At 41.6% G+C, this 18,141-nt stretch overlaps 1 protein-coding gene across 1 annotated transcript in view; it reads right to left on the bottom strand.

Annotated features, from left to right (window-relative positions):
• CAND1 (cullin associated and neddylation dissociated 1) overlaps positions 1 to 18,141 on the bottom strand; it is a 52,881-nt gene that overhangs the window by 12,152 nt on the left and 22,588 nt on the right. The window contains exons 3-7 of the mRNA XM_039501765.1: positions 16,321 to 16,475; positions 3,892 to 4,015; positions 3,153 to 3,409; positions 2,967 to 3,072; positions 1,844 to 1,989 (exon numbers count right to left, since the gene is read on the bottom strand). Of these exons, the coding sequence (XP_039357699.1) occupies positions 1,844 to 1,989; positions 2,967 to 3,072; positions 3,153 to 3,409; positions 3,892 to 4,015; positions 16,321 to 16,475 (788 nt within the window). The remainder of the gene's footprint in view (positions 1 to 1,843; positions 1,990 to 2,966; positions 3,073 to 3,152; positions 3,410 to 3,891; positions 4,016 to 16,320; positions 16,476 to 18,141) is intronic.

The following is an 18,141-nucleotide window of genomic DNA, read 5'->3' on the forward strand; positions in this document are numbered from 1 at the left end:
GTATCCCATTCCATAATAGAGGAGTCATATCAATATGCAACAGTGACTTCTAAAAGCCAAAACTTACAAGTCTCGGGTTCTTTCTAGGGTAGGAAACTGTACAGATTTTAATAATTTTACAAAATCTACATTGCTTTGTGAACAGAGACAAGATATTGTCTTTCAAAGTCCTAAATACTCCACAGTTTTGTTTTGTTAAATCTCCCATTATATCTCTACATTCTTTGTTGTACCACCAATTTAGAAAGACCAATTTAGAAAGAACTAAATTATGTTTAAATAAATAGTACATAAGATTTTGTAACTGTTAGAATATATACTCTTACAGCCTAAAAATCTAGTTCCCCTAAAATCAGACATTTGTATTATAGGCCTGATCAGAATATTCCATTTAACTCTCCTTTACTGGAAAACAAAGCCCTCTGAAGCAACTTCTATAGGATTGAAGTTAACTATTTAGCAGCTTAAGAGAGCAAGACACTTGTTTATCAACAAACTCAACCATACTATTTTCCACAAAGAAAACAGAACAGAAGCAGAGCATGCAAGAAGTAAAGCAGATTACTATTTAAAAATTAATTTAAAGCAGAGCTAGATGTCCCAGTAGGAGAATGCTCTACCTTTCCCCCTGAGACAGCTTAGGTTCGTATCTACCTGAGTCACAAGCATGTGAGTTTGCTGTTCTCATGCTCTGAAATCCAGATTAAGTGATGGGCCAAAGTTTCAGTAAGTATAGCAAGCTATCCAGCAGCAATATAATCATTTTATACTTTTTATACCTAACCTAAAGAGGGACTGAGAAATGCACCCACTGATGGAAACTTTCCCTGGCAAGAGTGGTGGCCTAGTCTCTGTTTCAAAAGAATTTAACATCTCATTTTTAACAAAAACTAAGTTTCTAGCCCTATAGCTGCAAAGGTAACACCATCAGTTTACATTTGGTTATCTCTGCTGCTGCGGCTCACAGCTTTGTCAAACAGCTAAGTAGTATTAAGACCTTCTGAGTCTTCTACTCCACCCCTCTGCAACTGCAGCAATGTTTTACACAATATTTTGTGGTTCTTCATCCAGTCTAATTGGACGTGCTTTTTGTTCTCTGTTTGTACAGCAGCTAGCATGAGATTCCCCATCTCTATGACCCTAGATGCTATGGTAATACAAATAAATAAAAACAATACACATCTCATGCAAAGAAGCATCTATCACTTTCCCTCATACACAGGGCCAGCTATAGGCCGATTCGCCCAATTCTCCGGAATTGGGGTCTGAGCCAAAGAGGGCCCCACGCTGGTGCCTTTTTAATTTTTACTCACCCGGCGGCGCTCTGGGTCTTCAGAGGCATTCCGGCAGCAGGCCCGTCACTCGCTCCAGGTCTTCAGTGGCGGATCCTTGAGTGCCACCGAAGACCCAGAGTGCTGCCAGGTGAGTACGAATTGGACTCCACACTTGCTAAAGCCAGCCCTGCTCATACACATCTTAAATTCATTCTCTAAATTTCTTCCAACTTCTAATTAGGTCATTCTAAAGAATTCCTCTGCCTCTCTCATGTTACACCATTCAAGTACTTTTAGACAGTTATGTCATTCTTTACTATAATCCCTCTAAACTCACAATACCAGGCCAATGGATGCACTAAATACCTATATAAAATGTCATCCTGTTCACTTTACTGAGTGTAGTATGTAGCCATGCCCACAAAAATAAAAGAGGAAAACATGAAAATGTCACACAATCATTTAAGTTTTGGAAAGACCTGAATTAAGACTTATTGAATTGATCGTTTCCATTTCCTCACAATTTAGACTCAACTATCTCTTCTCTCCAAAACCAAGAGAAAATATACCTTGATCATCATCATCACCACCATCAGCATCCATGGCATTTTCATCTTCATCTTCATCATCATAATTGTAATTAGGATCATAGGTAAGGTATTTAAGACAAATGTTTATAATGGTAGACACATGAGGATAAACTTCCTTAGGACATCTGCATAATAAATTTAATAAGTTTAGCTTATAATATTAATATTGAACAATAATTAACAATTCTTCTTTAACAGAAGAAATTTGTATCTATATGCTTTGGTAATGATTCCACTAGCAAATTTAATACTATCAGAATTCCCATTACATATCATGTTTTTTTCTCAGAATTCATCTCAGTTACAAACATTCAGTACAATCTGAAACTTGCTATACAAGAACTCGGGCCAAACTGACACAGGGTAATTTAGAAGATTGGAAAAAATATGGAATTTCACCTCCATAGACAGAATCAAACAAAATATAAAGATAGTTCACTAGCCACTTTGTGGTCTTGCAGTTAAGTTCTCATAATTCAGTTCCCAAAAGCTACTGAGACAATTATTGCCATTACAATCTGTCGAAGCAGAGGTCAAGGAAACAAGAAGATCCTCTCACCCCTTCAGGGAATGCAAAAGTAGAGGGACGGGGAAGTATGCTCTGCTGCTCCCTATGATTTATAGTCACAGATTTTTAAGGCAAAAAGGGACCATTATGATCTTCTAATCTGACTGCTATAGAGCCTTATGATGTACCTTTGGAAATAAGAAGGTTCTGTCTCCACTAATGGGAATCTAGCACTTTCCATAAGCATTATATTTATAAAAACAATTTTCTTATCTGTCACTATACATGAATAGCAAATCATGGCCTATTGTGCCAGTCTGGGTACATATTACACTGATTATCAGTTAAATTACAAGATAGTGATAGAAAAATCTGCTTTAGCAATTCAGGTATGATCGCTGACTCAAAATCAGAAAAAGTATTTTGCACCACAAAGACCATCACTTCCATCAGGAAAGGAAACACATTTCTTGTGGCTTACTACAACTCTTTTCAATTGCTCAAGGACTAGCAATGACTTCTTATACATTCAAATGACAACCAGTCAACCTGTAAGAAGAAAAAAAAAACCCACATACCTTAAAAGTAGCTTACCTCCTAACAAAAGATTCAAAAGCTTGAATGCAATATTCTCTTAGTTCATCATCATCTACATTACAAAATTTTACCACTAAAGGGATTATTTTCTCAAGATATTCACCTGAAAAAGGAAAATTAGAAAAGTGATCATTCACATCTAAAAATTTGCAGAATCAGAGAAAAAAATATAAATTATCTTACCTATTCTATGACCTGCTTGCCTACTGATAGCAGCAATACACTGTATATAGGTCCTAGTTGTTGACATGGAATCATTTTTAGACAGCTCTGTCAACAGATGTTCAATGAGGTCAACAAAAACTATATTGCCACAACTCATAACCAGGTGACCAAGAGCAATAATGGTTCTTTTCCTCACAGCAAGCCTGGGACTAGTCAGCTGGGGGAGCAGACAGGTCAGAATTGAAGGATGGAAGTTAACAAGCAGTCCTCCTTGCCTTAAAACAGACAAAACACAAACTCAAACCAACTGAATCTAGAATTGATTTCGTTCTTCTAGTGTATCATTCTTATTCCAAGTATTCCCAAAATGCCATACAAAAATATATATCAGTGCATTTAGAATTATTTGGAAAAAACTAAGAAATTAACTGCTTTCAGATATACCTTTAAGTATATTGACAATTGAAACTGGTAACTAAAGACATTCTCAACAGCATCAAAAGATAAATGATGAGTTATTTGATTAATCAGCTATGCTTAAATTAAATATATTTTAAATGTAACAATTGTATTCTGCTACAAAGTCTCATTTTACTCATTTGAAACAAGTTACTCAACGTTTTCATGTTTACAAAGCCTAAATTATAATCACCTAAAATTTAATAACTAGAAAAGTTAAGTTCACAGTGATTTAAACCAGTTAAAACATAGCATTAACAATTACATTCTATCACCATTTTGTAACAAGGATGCTTACCTGCTCAGCATATCAGCCATGATATCCAAGGCCTCTAATTGGACAGACACATCTTCCTGCTTGGCTATAGCACTTGTAAGACGCCCTGTGATCTTTTTACAAACATTAGCCGCTAATGCAGATCCTGAAAAGTACAACGAAACCTTAGCATATTGACAGTAAAAATGTGTAAATCTAATACCAAATGTCATATTCACAACAGTTGGAAATTACTTAGCAAAAATTTTAATTGTCCAACGTAAGCATAAATTGACTGCTTTACACTAAAACTGAAAGGTTGCTTTACCTAGAAACAGTTACTGAGCAAGATCTTCTTTCATTAAAATGTAAGAAATCTGCATACAACTCAAAGGAACTGAAAGCTGCTGGCATGGAAGAGCAGAAAGTAGAGGCCAGTGAAAGCCTTCAACAGGGGATATTTGTTGACTGAAAGTGTGTGGAGCCAGGAGGAGATTATAGGTGGGAATAAAGAGAAATAATAGGAAGAAAGTTTACTGGGAAAAGTAGGGAGGGAACTTGAACGAGCTGCGAAGAACAGCTGGTATCGTGAAGTGTCAAGGAGTTTAAGATAGGTCATCATTAATTTTCAGCAGGGTTGATAAAAATCAATGAATTTAAAAATCTGATTTTTTTTAAATTTTAATCAGACTTTTTTGATAAAAATTTTGAGGAAAAAACCTATCTAAAGACAGGTTTCAGAGTAGCAGCCGTGTTAGTCTGTATCTGCAAAAAGAACAGGAGTAACTGTGGCACAACTCCACCAGAGAGGTCCTTTGGGGCCATCTGCCTGTCCCAAGTCAGGGTAAAGGAGGAGGGTTGGGCGTGGGGCTAGCAACTCCACCCCATAAAAAATCAACTTGCTACAGAAACGCCAACAATAGAGATAACAGAGACTTTTAGCCTGGAAAAAGAAGGGTCTTCAACTCGAAGACGCATGACGCTGGGTGGTGAAAGCCGCGAGGAAGCCACTAAGCCCATTACCCTTCTTGCAACCAGGAGGATTACCATCGGCACATGGAACGTGAGGACCATGTATGAGTCAGGAAAGACGGCACAGGTTGCAGCAGAGATGAGGAGCAACAACCTGACCCTACTAGGCATTAGCGAGACAAGATGGACGCAAGCTTGACAGAGACAACTGTTGACAGGAGAGTTGTTGCTGTTTTCAGGACATGAAGAGAGTGACGCACCCCACACACAGGGAGTAGGCTTCATGTTGTCCAAGCAGGCACAGAGAGCACTGATTGGTTGGGAGGCACATGGTCCCAGGATCATCACAGCATCCTTCAGAACTAAAATGAAGAGGATTAAGATGAATGTTGTTCAGTGCTATGCTCCAACTAATGACAGTGAAGAGGAGGACAAAGACTACTTTTACAACAGACTCCAGAAAATATTAGAGATTCTCCCAGACAAAGACATCACATTCCTTATGGGAGACTTTAATGCCAAAATTGGACCTGACAACACAGGATACGAACAAGTCATGGGGACCCACGCTCTGGGAGAGATGAGTGAGAATGGAGAGAGATTTGTGGATCTGTGTGCACTTAACCTGGTCAGAGGAGGTAAGGTAATAATAATTGGAGATATACCAATCTCCTAGAACTGGAAGGGACCTTGAAAGGTCATCGAGTCCAGCCCCCCGCCTTCACTAGCAGGACCAATTTTTGCCCCAGATCCCTAAGCGGCCCCCTCAAGGATTGAACTCACAACCCTGGGTTTAGCAGGCCAATGCTCAAACCACTGAGCTATCCCTCCCCCCAAAGAGGTAGCATCTTTCCTCACAAGCGGATCCACAAGAGTACCTGGGTATCGCCAGCAGGCACGACAGAAAACCAGATCGACCATGTCTGCATTAGCAAGAAGTTCAGAAGATCCTTGCAGGACGTTAGAGTTAGAAGAGGAGCAGACGCGGTGTCCGACCATCACTTAGTGGTGGCCAGATTGAAGCTGAAGCTGAAGAAGAACTGGATAGACGCATCAGACAGAAGAGCGAAGTACAACGTCAGCCTTCTGAAGGACCATAAGACCAAGGAAGATTTTGGACTGACGCTGAAGAATAAGTTTTCAGTACTACAGGATCGGTCTGAGGAAGAGGAAGACAGTGTACTCAACAGATGGCAGAAAGTGAGAGAGACACTTAGGTCAGTATGCCAGAAAGTGCTTGGAATTAAGAAACACCAGCAGAAAGAGTGGATCACAGCAGAGACCTTGACTAAGATAGAAGACAGAAAGAAGAAGAAGGCAGCAGTCAACAATTGCTGCTCTAGACCTGCTAAGGCCAAAGCTCAAAAAGAGTATGCTGAAGCCCACAGAGCAGTGAAGAGGAATATTAGGAAGGATAAGAGAGATTATGGGGATGGACTGGCAGCAGAAGCGGAGCACGCAGCATACAGTGGCAACATGAAACAGCTGTACGATACTACCAAGCGACTGTCTGGAAAGTTCAGCAAGCCAGAACGTCCCGTTAAAGACAAGCAGGGAAAGTCTATAACAGGAATAGAACAACAGATGAACAAAAGGGCAGAGAGCACTTTGAGGAACTCCTGAACAGACCAGCACCACCAAATCCACCAGACATCAACCCAGCCAACGAGGACCTCCCAATCAATTGCGATAAATCAACCAGAGACGAGATCAGAAAAGCCATCACCATGATGAAGAACAGGAAGGCAGCTGGACCTGACGACATCCCAGCAGAGGCCCTGAAAACAGACCTGGATGCTTCAGTGGAAATGCTGTACCCCCTCTTTGAGAAGATATGGGAAGAAGAAGTGATTCCGGCAGACTGGAAAGAGGGATACCTCATCAAAATCCCCAAGAAAGGAGACCTCAGCAACTGTGCCAACTATAGAGGAATCACACTCCTGTCGGTGCCAGGGAAGGTCTTCAACCGAGTCCTCTTAGAGAGGATGAAGGATGCCGTCGATCCACAGCTATGAGATGAACAGGTAGGTTTCCGGCAGAACAGATCATGCACGGACCAGATAGCAACGCTCCGCATCATAGTCGAGCAGTCTATGGAGTGGAACTCCTCATTGTACATCAACTTTGTTGACTATGAGAAAGCGTTCGATAGCGTGGATCGAGAGACCCTCTGGAAGCTCCTTCGGCACTATGGCATCTCAGCAAAGGTGGTCAACCTGATCAAGAACTCATATGACGGTATACACTGTAGAGTGATCCATGGAGGGCAGCTCACAAACAGCTTCCAGGTGCGAACTGGAGTCAGACAAGGATGCCTGTTGTCACCACTTCTTTCTCCTCGTCATCGATTGGATTATGAAGACATCCACTTACGAGCGTAGGAATGGAATCCAGTGGAGGTTGTGGACCCAGCTTGATGACCTGGACTTTGCCGATGATCTTGCACTCCTTTCGCACAGTAAACAGCAGATGCAAGAGAAGACCAACGTAGTGGCAGCCACGTCATCACAGGTTGGCCTCAACATCCACAAGGACAAGACCAAGATCCTTAGGATTAACTCCATCAGCAACGACCCAGTCACACTGAATGGAAGCCCCCTGGAAGAAGTGCAGTCCTTCACCTACCTAGGTAGCATCATCGACCAGCAGGGTGGCACAGACGCAGACATCAAAGTAAGGATTGGTAAGGCAAGAGCAGCCTTCTTACGGCTCAAGAACATCTGGAGCGCCAGAGAGCTGTCTTTGGCAATAAAAATTCGACTGTTCAACTCCAACATGAAATTAGTCCTACTGTATGGAGCTGAAACCTGGAGGACAACCAAAACAACCATCAGGAAGATCCAGACCTTCATTAATAGCTGCCTCAGAAGGATTCTTCAGATCCGCTGGCCAGACACCATCAGTAACATCCACCTCTTGGAGAGGACCCGTCAACTCTCAACAGAGGAAGAAATCAGAAGGAGAAGGTGGAGCTGGATAGGACATACACTACGCAAGCAGCCAACTAACATCACCAGACAGGCACTGCGGTGGAATCCCCAAGGCAAGCGGAAAAGAGGCCGTCCAAGAAACACCTGGTGACGCGACCTTCAGGCTGATAGCAAAAAAATGGGCTATACCTGGAACCAGCTAGAGCAAATGGCCCAGGATGCAGGACTCTGGAGATCTGTGGTTGGCGGCCCATACCCCGATTGGGGTGGTGGGCATGAGTGTGTGACGTGTGGCACCTTACAGACTAACAAATTTATTTGAGCATAAGATTTCGTGGGCTACAGCCCACTTCATCGGATGCATAGAATGGAACATACAGTAAGGAGATATATATACACATAAAGAGAACATGAAAAGATAGGAGTTGTCCTACTAACTCTAAGAGGCTAATTAAGATGAGCAATTATCTGCAACAGAAAAGCTTCAAAAACAGACTCCAAGGAGAAACTGCTGAACTTCAATAAATATGCAAACTAGATACTATCAATTTAGGCTTGAATAGAGACTGGGAATGGCTGAGTCATTACACACATTGACTATTTCCCCATGTTAAGTATCCTCACACCTTCTTGTCAAACTGTCTGAAATGGGCCATCTTGATTATCACTACAAAAGTTTTTTTTTCTCCTGCTGATTATTGCTCATCTTAATTAATTAGCCTCTTAGAGTTGGCAGGGCAACTGCCATCTTTTCATGTTCTCTGTATGTGCATATGCAGTAACTTCTCACTTAAAGTTGTCCTGGTTAACGTTGTTTTGTTGTTACATTGCTGATCAATTAGGTAACATGCTTGTTTAAAGTTGTGTAATGCTCCCTTCTAATCTCCTTTGGCAGCCACCTGCTTTGTCTACTGCTTGCAGGAAGAGCAGCCCCTTGCAGCTAGCTGGTGGGGGCTTGGACCCAGGGTGGACCGGCAGCCCCCCATCAGCTTCCCCTATCAGCTCCCCGCTCCCCTAAGTTCCCTGGGCAGCAGCTGCCTGCAGTTCAGCTATGTCCCTCCCACCACTGCCATATGCTGCTCCTGCTCTCTGCCTTGGAGCTGCTCCCCGAGACTCCTGCTTGCTGTGTAGGGGAAGAGGAGGACTAATGTCAGGGTGTCCCCCTCTCCCCGCTTACCCCGTCTTCCATAGAGCAGGGCTCAGGACGGAGGGAGCTTGCAGCAGCTGCTGTCTCAGCAAGCTGATCTAAATCTAATTAACAAGGCAGTGTACTTAAGGGAAATGCACATATCTCCCTCCATTCCTGCTGCCTTGCAGAGTGAGAGAGTTAACCCTTGAGGGCTCAGACAACTGCCAGTTCATCATTTAGCAGTAAGGTATTTCCTGGGAAATATACCACCTTCTGACTCCTCCACCGCAACCAAGCTCACAATCATCATCACTGTGTACCTGTATTAAATTGTTTGTTTAAAACTCATAGTGTGCGTGTGTGTAGATATATATTTTGTCTGGTGAAAAAAATGTGCCTGGAACCTAATGTAAAGGGGGGGTTTGATTCTTATGGGGAAATTGGATTCGCTTAACATCGTTTCGCTTAAAGTCGCATTTTTCAGGAACATAACTACAACGTTAAGTGAGGAGTTACTGTATATCTCCTTACTATATGTTCCATTCCATGCATCTGATGAAGTGGGCTGTAGCCCACAAAAGCTTATGCTGAAATAAATTTGTTAGTCTCTAAGGTGCCACAAGTACTCCTGTTCTTTTTATCTAAAGACAGTTTTAATTAAGATATATTATAGCTGAAAGACATCTCATCATGGAATAGGGATTATAAATTCTAATTCTATAGTATGAGACAATATATTCATGTAATGTTTAAGAAAAGTTTTGTAAATGAGTTCCAATAGTTCATGGATTAGGGACCCAATCTTATGGGGTTCCAGGGGCTTCTGTATAGATTATTTAGGTTAATCTTTCTATCTACCCAATGAGACTCAGTGCTCAGTCTAGAAGATACCATCAGAGATAATTAGATTTTTTGCAGTTCTCAAACTGTAGATTTGGGTCTCCAGAGATAACATGCTTGTTAACAGCAAAAATGTTTTTAAATAAATAAATAAATAAATAAATAAATAAATAAATAAATAAATAAATAGAGGTGAGAAATAACAGACCTCAACCCTATTGTCCCTCCGCAAATTTGTGTACACAGAGTCAATCCCTTACCTCTCTCTAAAAGCACAGTTTCAAAAAGTTCAATGAATAGAAGATTGTTGGGGGTGGAATAGATCTGGACAAGGAGAAAAAGTCTGGAGATAAATATGAGAAGAGAAGGAACAGGCAGTAGAAACAAAAGTGAAACTGTTCAAGCAACATATTCCAGCAGTCTTGAGGTCTTTCTGAGTGTAGCCTTCATTGATTCAAGACTTACCATACCATTCTCTCACTAGAAGGGAAAACCTATAACAGCAGCAAGCCATAAAAGAGACCCAGTTTGGGAATATTTTAATGAAGTTCCTCTATCTGTGAGTAAGACAGGCATGCATGTAAAATGCAAACATTGCAACAAAGAAATGCAGGGCCTGGTTGCCAGAATCAAACAACATCATGAGAAGTGTTCCTTCTCAGGAGGAAGCTGCACTGAAGATGATGAAAGGAACATCTCTGAACATGCAGGATCTTCAGGTTGGCAAACTTTTTAATTTCATACTTCTTTCTTAAGGACTGCCTGTCTTCCTTCTGCACTATTCTTGAATTTTCGTGTTTGAGCAAAAAATATAGTTGTTACTCTATGGTACTATCATTTTAGATGCAGTTGTGATAAAAAATAAATACCTGAAATAGGTAGATCTTCCTTTTACAAATTTAACCTTTAAAGTAGTACTGAGCATCAGTGAATGCAATGAGTAATACTAAATGAGCAGTATGGTAATAATAATTAAATAACTGCATTGACTTATTTTGTTTAGGAGAATCCATCCTCAACATACAGGATTCTGAAGACTATCGACCTTCAAGATCACCATCATTTTCTATCGTTTCAGAGTTATCTGCCAATAACAGTGTTTCAGTCACATCATGTATATCACATAGCCACAGTATATCACCTGTAGCAAAAACAAACAAAAAAATCCCCATCATCCAGAAACAACCATAGATAAATTTGTGATAAGAACCAGCAGATTACAAAAAGAGTTAATTGATGAAAAAATTGCCCGGGTTGTTTATGAAACAAACTCTCCTTTCTGTATGATTGAGAATCCACACTTCATTAACATGGTTCAGTCATTAAGACCAGGATACAGTCCACCCAACAGAGCAGATGTGGCAGGCAAATTGCTGGATAAAGTGCATGAAAGAGAAATTGAGCAGTGTGCAAAAGGTAAAATTGTTAACCTGAGTCTTGATGGGTGGAGCAATGTCCATAATGATCCTGTTGTACGTGCTTGTGTGACAACAGAAGAAGGGAATATCTTCCTTATAGAAACAATTGCTATGTCAGGAAATGCACACACAGCAGAATACTTACAAGAAGTAGCAGTAAAAGCTATAACAAACTGTGACAAAAAATTGAAATGTCTAGTATGCAGCTTGGTCACAGATAATGCTGCAAATGTATCAAAGATTAGAAGAAATTATTTAGAAGAGAGTCCCAAGCTAATAACATACGGTTGCAGTGCTCATTTGATGCACCTCCTAGCCAAAGACTTCAGTGTTCCAGAAAAAAAGGCTAATGTTGTTGAAATTGCAAAACATTTCATAACATACCACTTCGCAGCAGCTGCTCTGAAAAAAGTAGGAGGAACCAAGCTAACTTTCCCACAAGACATGCAATGGAACTCCGTAGTGGACTGTTTTGAGCACTATATCAAGAACTGACCTAATCTGATGACAGTTTGTGAAGAAAATCGTGAAAAAGTAGATGGCACTGTCACTGCCAAAGTTCTGAACATTGGGCTTAAGAGAAATCTTGAACACATGCTGAGTACCCTGAAGCCTATTTCTGCAGCCTTGAACAAAATGCAGGGAAATAGCAGTTTTATTGCTAACGCTGCTGAAATCTGGAAGGAACTGAGTAAGATCTTAAAAAGAAAAATATGCAATGACAGAGTTAAATTACAAGCATTAAAAAAATGAATGGGACAAGCACTATCTTCAGCTCATTTTCTTGCAAATATTCTCAATACTCGGTACCAGGGTCAAACCTTAACTGCCGAAGAAGAGGAGTTGGCTATGACATGGACATCCAGCAATCATCCCTCCATAGTGCCAACTAGAATCAACTTCAGAGCTAAGGGTGAACCATTCAAAAAATATATGTTTGCTGGTGATGTTTTAAAGAAAGTCACCCCAGTGAACTGGTGGAAGTCACTTAAGCACCTGGATTCAGAAACTGTTGAAGTGAAAAATCTCACTTTTAGCAGCAGTAGCTTCTTCTGTTGGTATAGAAAGAACATTTTCTTCCTGTGGACTAATTCATTCCAAATTGAGAAATTGTTTGGGACCCGAAAAAGCAGGAAAGCTTGTTTTTTTTTTCCAAATTATGAACAAACAGGAAAATGAAGGTGAAGATGACTGAGTTAGCTGCAGAAGCCAATATTTTAAGTTTCTCATGTTGACCAGGCTGACACAGTTGATTTAATTGTTTTTGGGGGTTTTTTTAGATTTCATTTAACTATTTTAGTTAAAAACAATTTTAACAAAAACAAACCTGATTTTTAAAAATATGGATGTTTAACTAAATTAAAAAATTCTTATGCTTGTTTTGTTAAAATATTATAAGTTTGCTGTTGAAGAAAAAAATCTAGAATACATATCGTTGTTGTTTTAGTTGAATACAACAATTTAAATGTCTGTCTGGTGTTCTAATACAGCATGGCAAGAAAATCCTCCAAATACTAACGATTAACCTGTTGAATTGGAAATAGCTCACCTCCCAGTGACTTCATAAATATCTGCTTCAATTACCTTTGGTAAATGAAATAACCAAACAATCATTTATTTTCTGATATAGCTGTTAAACTAATCTGAAAAGTTTTCAAAATAAATCACTTTAAAAATGTATAGTGTGCACCTTTTAAAAATGAAACCTACATCTATCGCTGAGTTGTGAAGAATATGTATTAAGGTTATAATCAGTGATGAGCTGCCAAAATCTTAGGAACCGGTTCCCTACCGGGTCTTCGGCAGCACAGCTCCGGCGGCTGAAGGACCCACCACCGAAGACCCGGTAGGGAACCGCCCAGTGAGTACACCCCCCACCCACGTCCTGTCCCCCTCAGAAACCACAACCCATAACCCCCCCTGCCCTGCTCCTTGTCCCCTGACCACTCCTTCCCAAGACCCCCAACCCTAACTCCCCCCCAGGACCCCACCCCCTGCCAAACTTGCCCCGCTCCCTGTCCCCTGACTGCCCCGACTCCATCCACCACCATCCCAACAGACCCCAGGAACTCCCACGCAGCGCCTACCCAACCCCTTCCCCATCCCCGTCTGCCCCCAGAACCTCTGCCCGATCCCACCCCTCCCCCCCCGCCCCAGTCCCGGCCCTGGCCTCTTACCCCTGCTGGGGTCGGGACCGGCGCCGGCGCCGCGGGGCCCGACTCCCCGGGCCGGGCCGACACCGGGACCGGCGCCACGGGGCCCGACTCCCCGGGCCGGGCCGACACGGGGACCGGCGCCGGAGCCGCCGCCGCGGGGCCCGACTCCCCGGGCCGGCACTGACCGGGCGCCGAGCCGCTGGGCCCGACTCCGGCCGGCACCGACCGGGCGCCGAGCCGCTGGGCCCGACTCCGGCCGGCACTGACCGGGCGCCGGAGCCGCGGGGCCCAACTCCCCGGGCCGGCACCGGGACCGGCGCCGGAGCCGCGGGGCCCGACTCCCCGGGCCGGCACCGGGACCGGCGCCGGAGCCGCGGGGCCCGACTCCCCGGGCCGGCACCGGGACCGGAGCCGCAGCCACGGTGCCTGAGCTGGGCCGGGTCCGAGCCGCGCAGGCGGGACCAGCCCGAGCCGGTGGTGCTTGGCTGGGACCGGGCTGGGGCGCTCGGCCAGGGCCAGGAGGAGCCGTCCCCGCCCCCTCCCCCACACGCCTGGCTTACCTGCCTGCTCCTTTTTTCAGGCTTCCCATGAACATTTGATTCGCGGGAAGCAGGGGAAGGGGAGGAGAAGGAGGGGGGAGCGTTCAGGGGAGAGGGGGAGGTGAGCTGGGGCTGGGGCCGGGCAGACAGCTGCCCGAGCCTTTGTTAAATTTAAAAACTTTTTAGAATCGGTTGTCCTGGAACAACCGGTTCTAAAAAGGCTTCTAAATTTAACAACCAGTTCGCACGAACCGCTGCGAACCGGCTGGAGCTCACCACTGGTTATAATCACCACCAAGAATGCACTTTTATGTAGAAATCCATGATTAAAATCAAGTCTTCCTGACTAGTGATTTAAATCATGATTTAAATCAATTTGATTTAAATCAAATCCGCCCTGATTTTCAGGTTTTATTCTTCTGTTAATTCAGTTTTCTAAAAGTTAGTTGAAATAATCCAATAGAAATTAGCTGGAGCATTTTATGGTGGAAGAGTAAGGAAGCAAGCAGTCCAAATGCATTGAATTAAAAGAGCTAGAAGTCATAAGGCCGTATTTGACTCTTTGCTATAAAACCTTTAGTTTAATGAGTATTCATTTTTCTTTGCCTCTAGATTACAGAAAGCAACAAAATTGACATATCTTTTTAAAAAACGCAGTCCAAATCTATTATCTAGCTATAAAATATCTATTTCCCCCCCTCAGTTCATTAATTTTAACGCTTTGTTTAGGCATTTTTGCCAGAAGATCCATTAACCAGCATAAAAGCCTAACTGGAAATCACTTACTATAACGTTCTTTTTATAAATTATTGTATATGCTTATTTCTGCTAAAGGTTACACAAGCATGACTGTTTTTTGTTTTATCTGAGGACCTTAAAGGGATGTAGGCACATCCCTGGGAAGGACTTTTTAAGTTAACATATGCTTTAATGGTGAGTGTTATAGTTTAGCATAAAACATCTGTAGCATTTTATTATTTTTAAACATTCAATAGGACATTTGAAAGCACTTTTCAATACATAATCCAAAACAGGCAACATTTAGGGAGACTGCTTCCTAATGTCTAGCTAAACGTGTCAGAACACCTAGCATACATCCACTGACGGTAGGTAAGTGGGAGAGGAGACATAGCATGGCCTGGAAAGAAGCACAAAACCAGTTCTAATTGAATAATTAGGGACCGACAAGAAAATACGATGCCATTATTTCTTTCTGTGCTAGGACTGGGGAAAAAGATTTGCTCCATAAGATACCCAAATGCTTTGGAGACTACTGTATTATAGATTTCGGGAGAGTAGGAATGAAGGCCTGGGAAAACACGGAAATTGGAAGTAAGTTCAAACCTTTCTGAGGATTTGAGTCAGCTTCTCCCCTGTAAAGAACAGGGGAGGAAAGACAACAGAGACTAAAAAGGAGGCAAAAGAAATTGTATACCAGGGAATAAAGAAGCCAAGAACGAACAGAAATGGAAGTAGTCCTAAAGAAACCCTGCATCATCTGCATCACTGAGTTATGCTGAATAAAACTAAAATGTTAGACACTACATTGTGCCCATATTCTACCATCACTGTTCATGCTACTACAGTTGAGAAATTGTGCTGCAGATCAAACGTAACATATAGCGCTAATTTTTGGTCTGCAAACGATGGTTAAAAGAAAGTAAATAGAAATTCTCCACCAGTGCTATTTGAAAATTTTCAAAACAAGCTATTTTTTGCTAATTTTCTAACCAGTTTATAGCATGGTCAAAATTTCAGCACATTTATTTTACCAATTCTACTTATCCAGACTTATAACTGTGTTATACTGTTTAAAGTTTTTCTGCAGCTTGCTCTTTGTCATCAACCTAACATGAGAACTCCAGTCCGCAAATCCGTTTTGAGTTATCATTCCCTTCTAGCCCAGTCAAATTCACATACTGCACTCACTGTGGTATTTGAGCACCTTCTAGATTTAAAAGAACAAAGTGGCTAACATTTGGCAAGTAGAATTCCTTGAGATTGCCTTATTAATTTTAGAAACACTAGGTACATCCCAACACACATACTGGGACAAGAAATGATCACAATCCCATTAAAGAAAACTCATCTCAATTTAAAAGTGCACTGTCCATTTTTAAAAAATTTACCCAAATGAGATTTAACTACTATCATTAAAAAGCCTAGGAATATTGTGCCTGAAAATATAAGGTAGACATCTATAGCAGATGTAATCTGAAATTACTTTCAGCTCTTTTTATGGTGACTTGACTTCAAGTCTACCACATCTCTTTACATATACATACAGTTACCTATTTATGATAACAGAAGCACCACACAAATGATTATCTCCACAAACGTCAATTTCAATGTCAACAATCACTGAGGGACAACTGAATCTGGTTCACTGAAGGACACTAGCTTACAATGAAATAATTGGTTGTAGAGAAGTAAAGTTAGACCTCATGTTTTAAAAACAGAGAAGCGGAGAAGAATGTAATTTCTTACCACTGGAAGCTGGAGGAAGTTCTCCAATGACTGTTTTAAGGCCAATGCTTGAAATATCACGTAGCTGCTCTTTATCGGAAAGCATGTTAGTACAGAGTGTATCCACAATGGTCTCCACTTGATACTCCTTCACTTTACTCACCAAAGGGCCAAGACTGAAATAAAACAAAAAAATGATGCAAATAAATCTGCAGGTTTAAACAGAAGTGATATCCAACTACATGTATCACGTTTATGTTAAGAATCCTTCAAAATTTATTTTAAAAATGTATTCACAGAGCTATTGTTAATACTGTTGTTTGCAGGGTTGAGATAATGTTGCTATTATTTCTGCATTATTTCTATTTAGTAGTATTCTTGATGTGAAAGCCAAGTTTCAGTTACTTAGGTTACAATCCTTCCCCACCCACCCCCTGTAAATCTTCTGACACAATGAATCACTGTTTCAGACACGTTTGCTTTGTATTGGGAATTTTAAACCCTCCAGATCCAACAGATGATGTATCAGTGTTGCTTCTTCATACTCTCAAACCCTGGAGTAACAAATAGAGTTGTCAGCTAAAGCCACAGCTTGTAACAAAATTACCATATCCACTGACAGTTTGTATGCTTCACCATCAGTATATAACATTCATAAACTCACAGATAGATTCCTATACTACAAGGAACCCTTGCGATCATCTAGTATGAATCTCCTGTATAACACAGGCCACAGGACTTCTCCAAAATAATTCCTAGAGCACATCTTTTAAAAAAATTATCCAACCTTGATTTAGTGAACCTTGGTAAATTGTTCCAATGGTTAAACACCCTTGCTGTCAAAAATGTACACCTTAATTCCATTTTGAATTTGTCAAGCTTCAACTTCCAGCCACTGGATCATGTTATGCCTTTCTCTGCTAGACTGAAGTGACCACTATCAAATATTTGCTCCACGCAGGTACTTATTAGGGATGTAAAATATTAAACGGTTAAATGGCAAATATTAGTCTTCCCGGTTCACCCACCCTGTTCACCACCAGCCCCGGCTGCACTGGCTGGAGCGGCCCCAGCCCCGGGCTGGCCAGTTGACCCTGACCCCAGCCCTTCTCCCTTTAATCGGTTAACTGATTAAACGATATAATTTTAATTGTTTAAACATCAGGGGGTAGCAGTGTTAATCTGTATCCACAAAAACAAGGAGTTCAGATAAATGTTAGTCTTTAAGATGCCACCAGACTCCTAATTGTTTAAACAGTTAACTTTTAAAATTATATTTACATGCCTGTAATGAAGTCACCCCTTAACCTTCTCTTTGTTAAGCAAAATAAATGGAGCTCTTTGGGGGAGCCTATCACCCTAAGGCATGTTTTCAAATCCTCCTCATGGTTCTTCTCTGAACCCTTTCCAATTTATCAACATCCTTCTTGAACTGTGGGCATCAAAATTAGACACAATACTCTAGCAGTGGTTGCACCAATCCCGATCTATTCCTACTCAAGATTCCCCTGATTATGCATCCAAGGATAACATTAGCCCTTTTAACCACAGTATCACACTGGGACCTCATGTTCAGCTAATTGTCCACCATGACCCCCCCCACACACACACACACTAGAGTCACAAAATAAAGTATATAAAGATATAGCAGGGTAACAGTGAATTACTTGATTGCGTCATTACTCTAGACATGCTTTGAGCTCAACCACACAAAGTGCCTTAATGTGTGTCAATATACAACAGATGGAAGAACAAAGGGAATGAAACGTTACATCCAAGTTCTGTTGACGCCAAAGGAAGCCCTGTATCTGGTGGAGTGGTTGTCTGGTTACATGCCTTCTT

This window comes from Mauremys reevesii, linkage group 1, assembly GCF_016161935.1.
Source record: "Mauremys reevesii isolate NIE-2019 linkage group 1, ASM1616193v1, whole genome shotgun sequence".
Taxonomy (NCBI): Eukaryota; Metazoa; Chordata; order Testudines; family Geoemydidae; genus Mauremys; species Mauremys reevesii.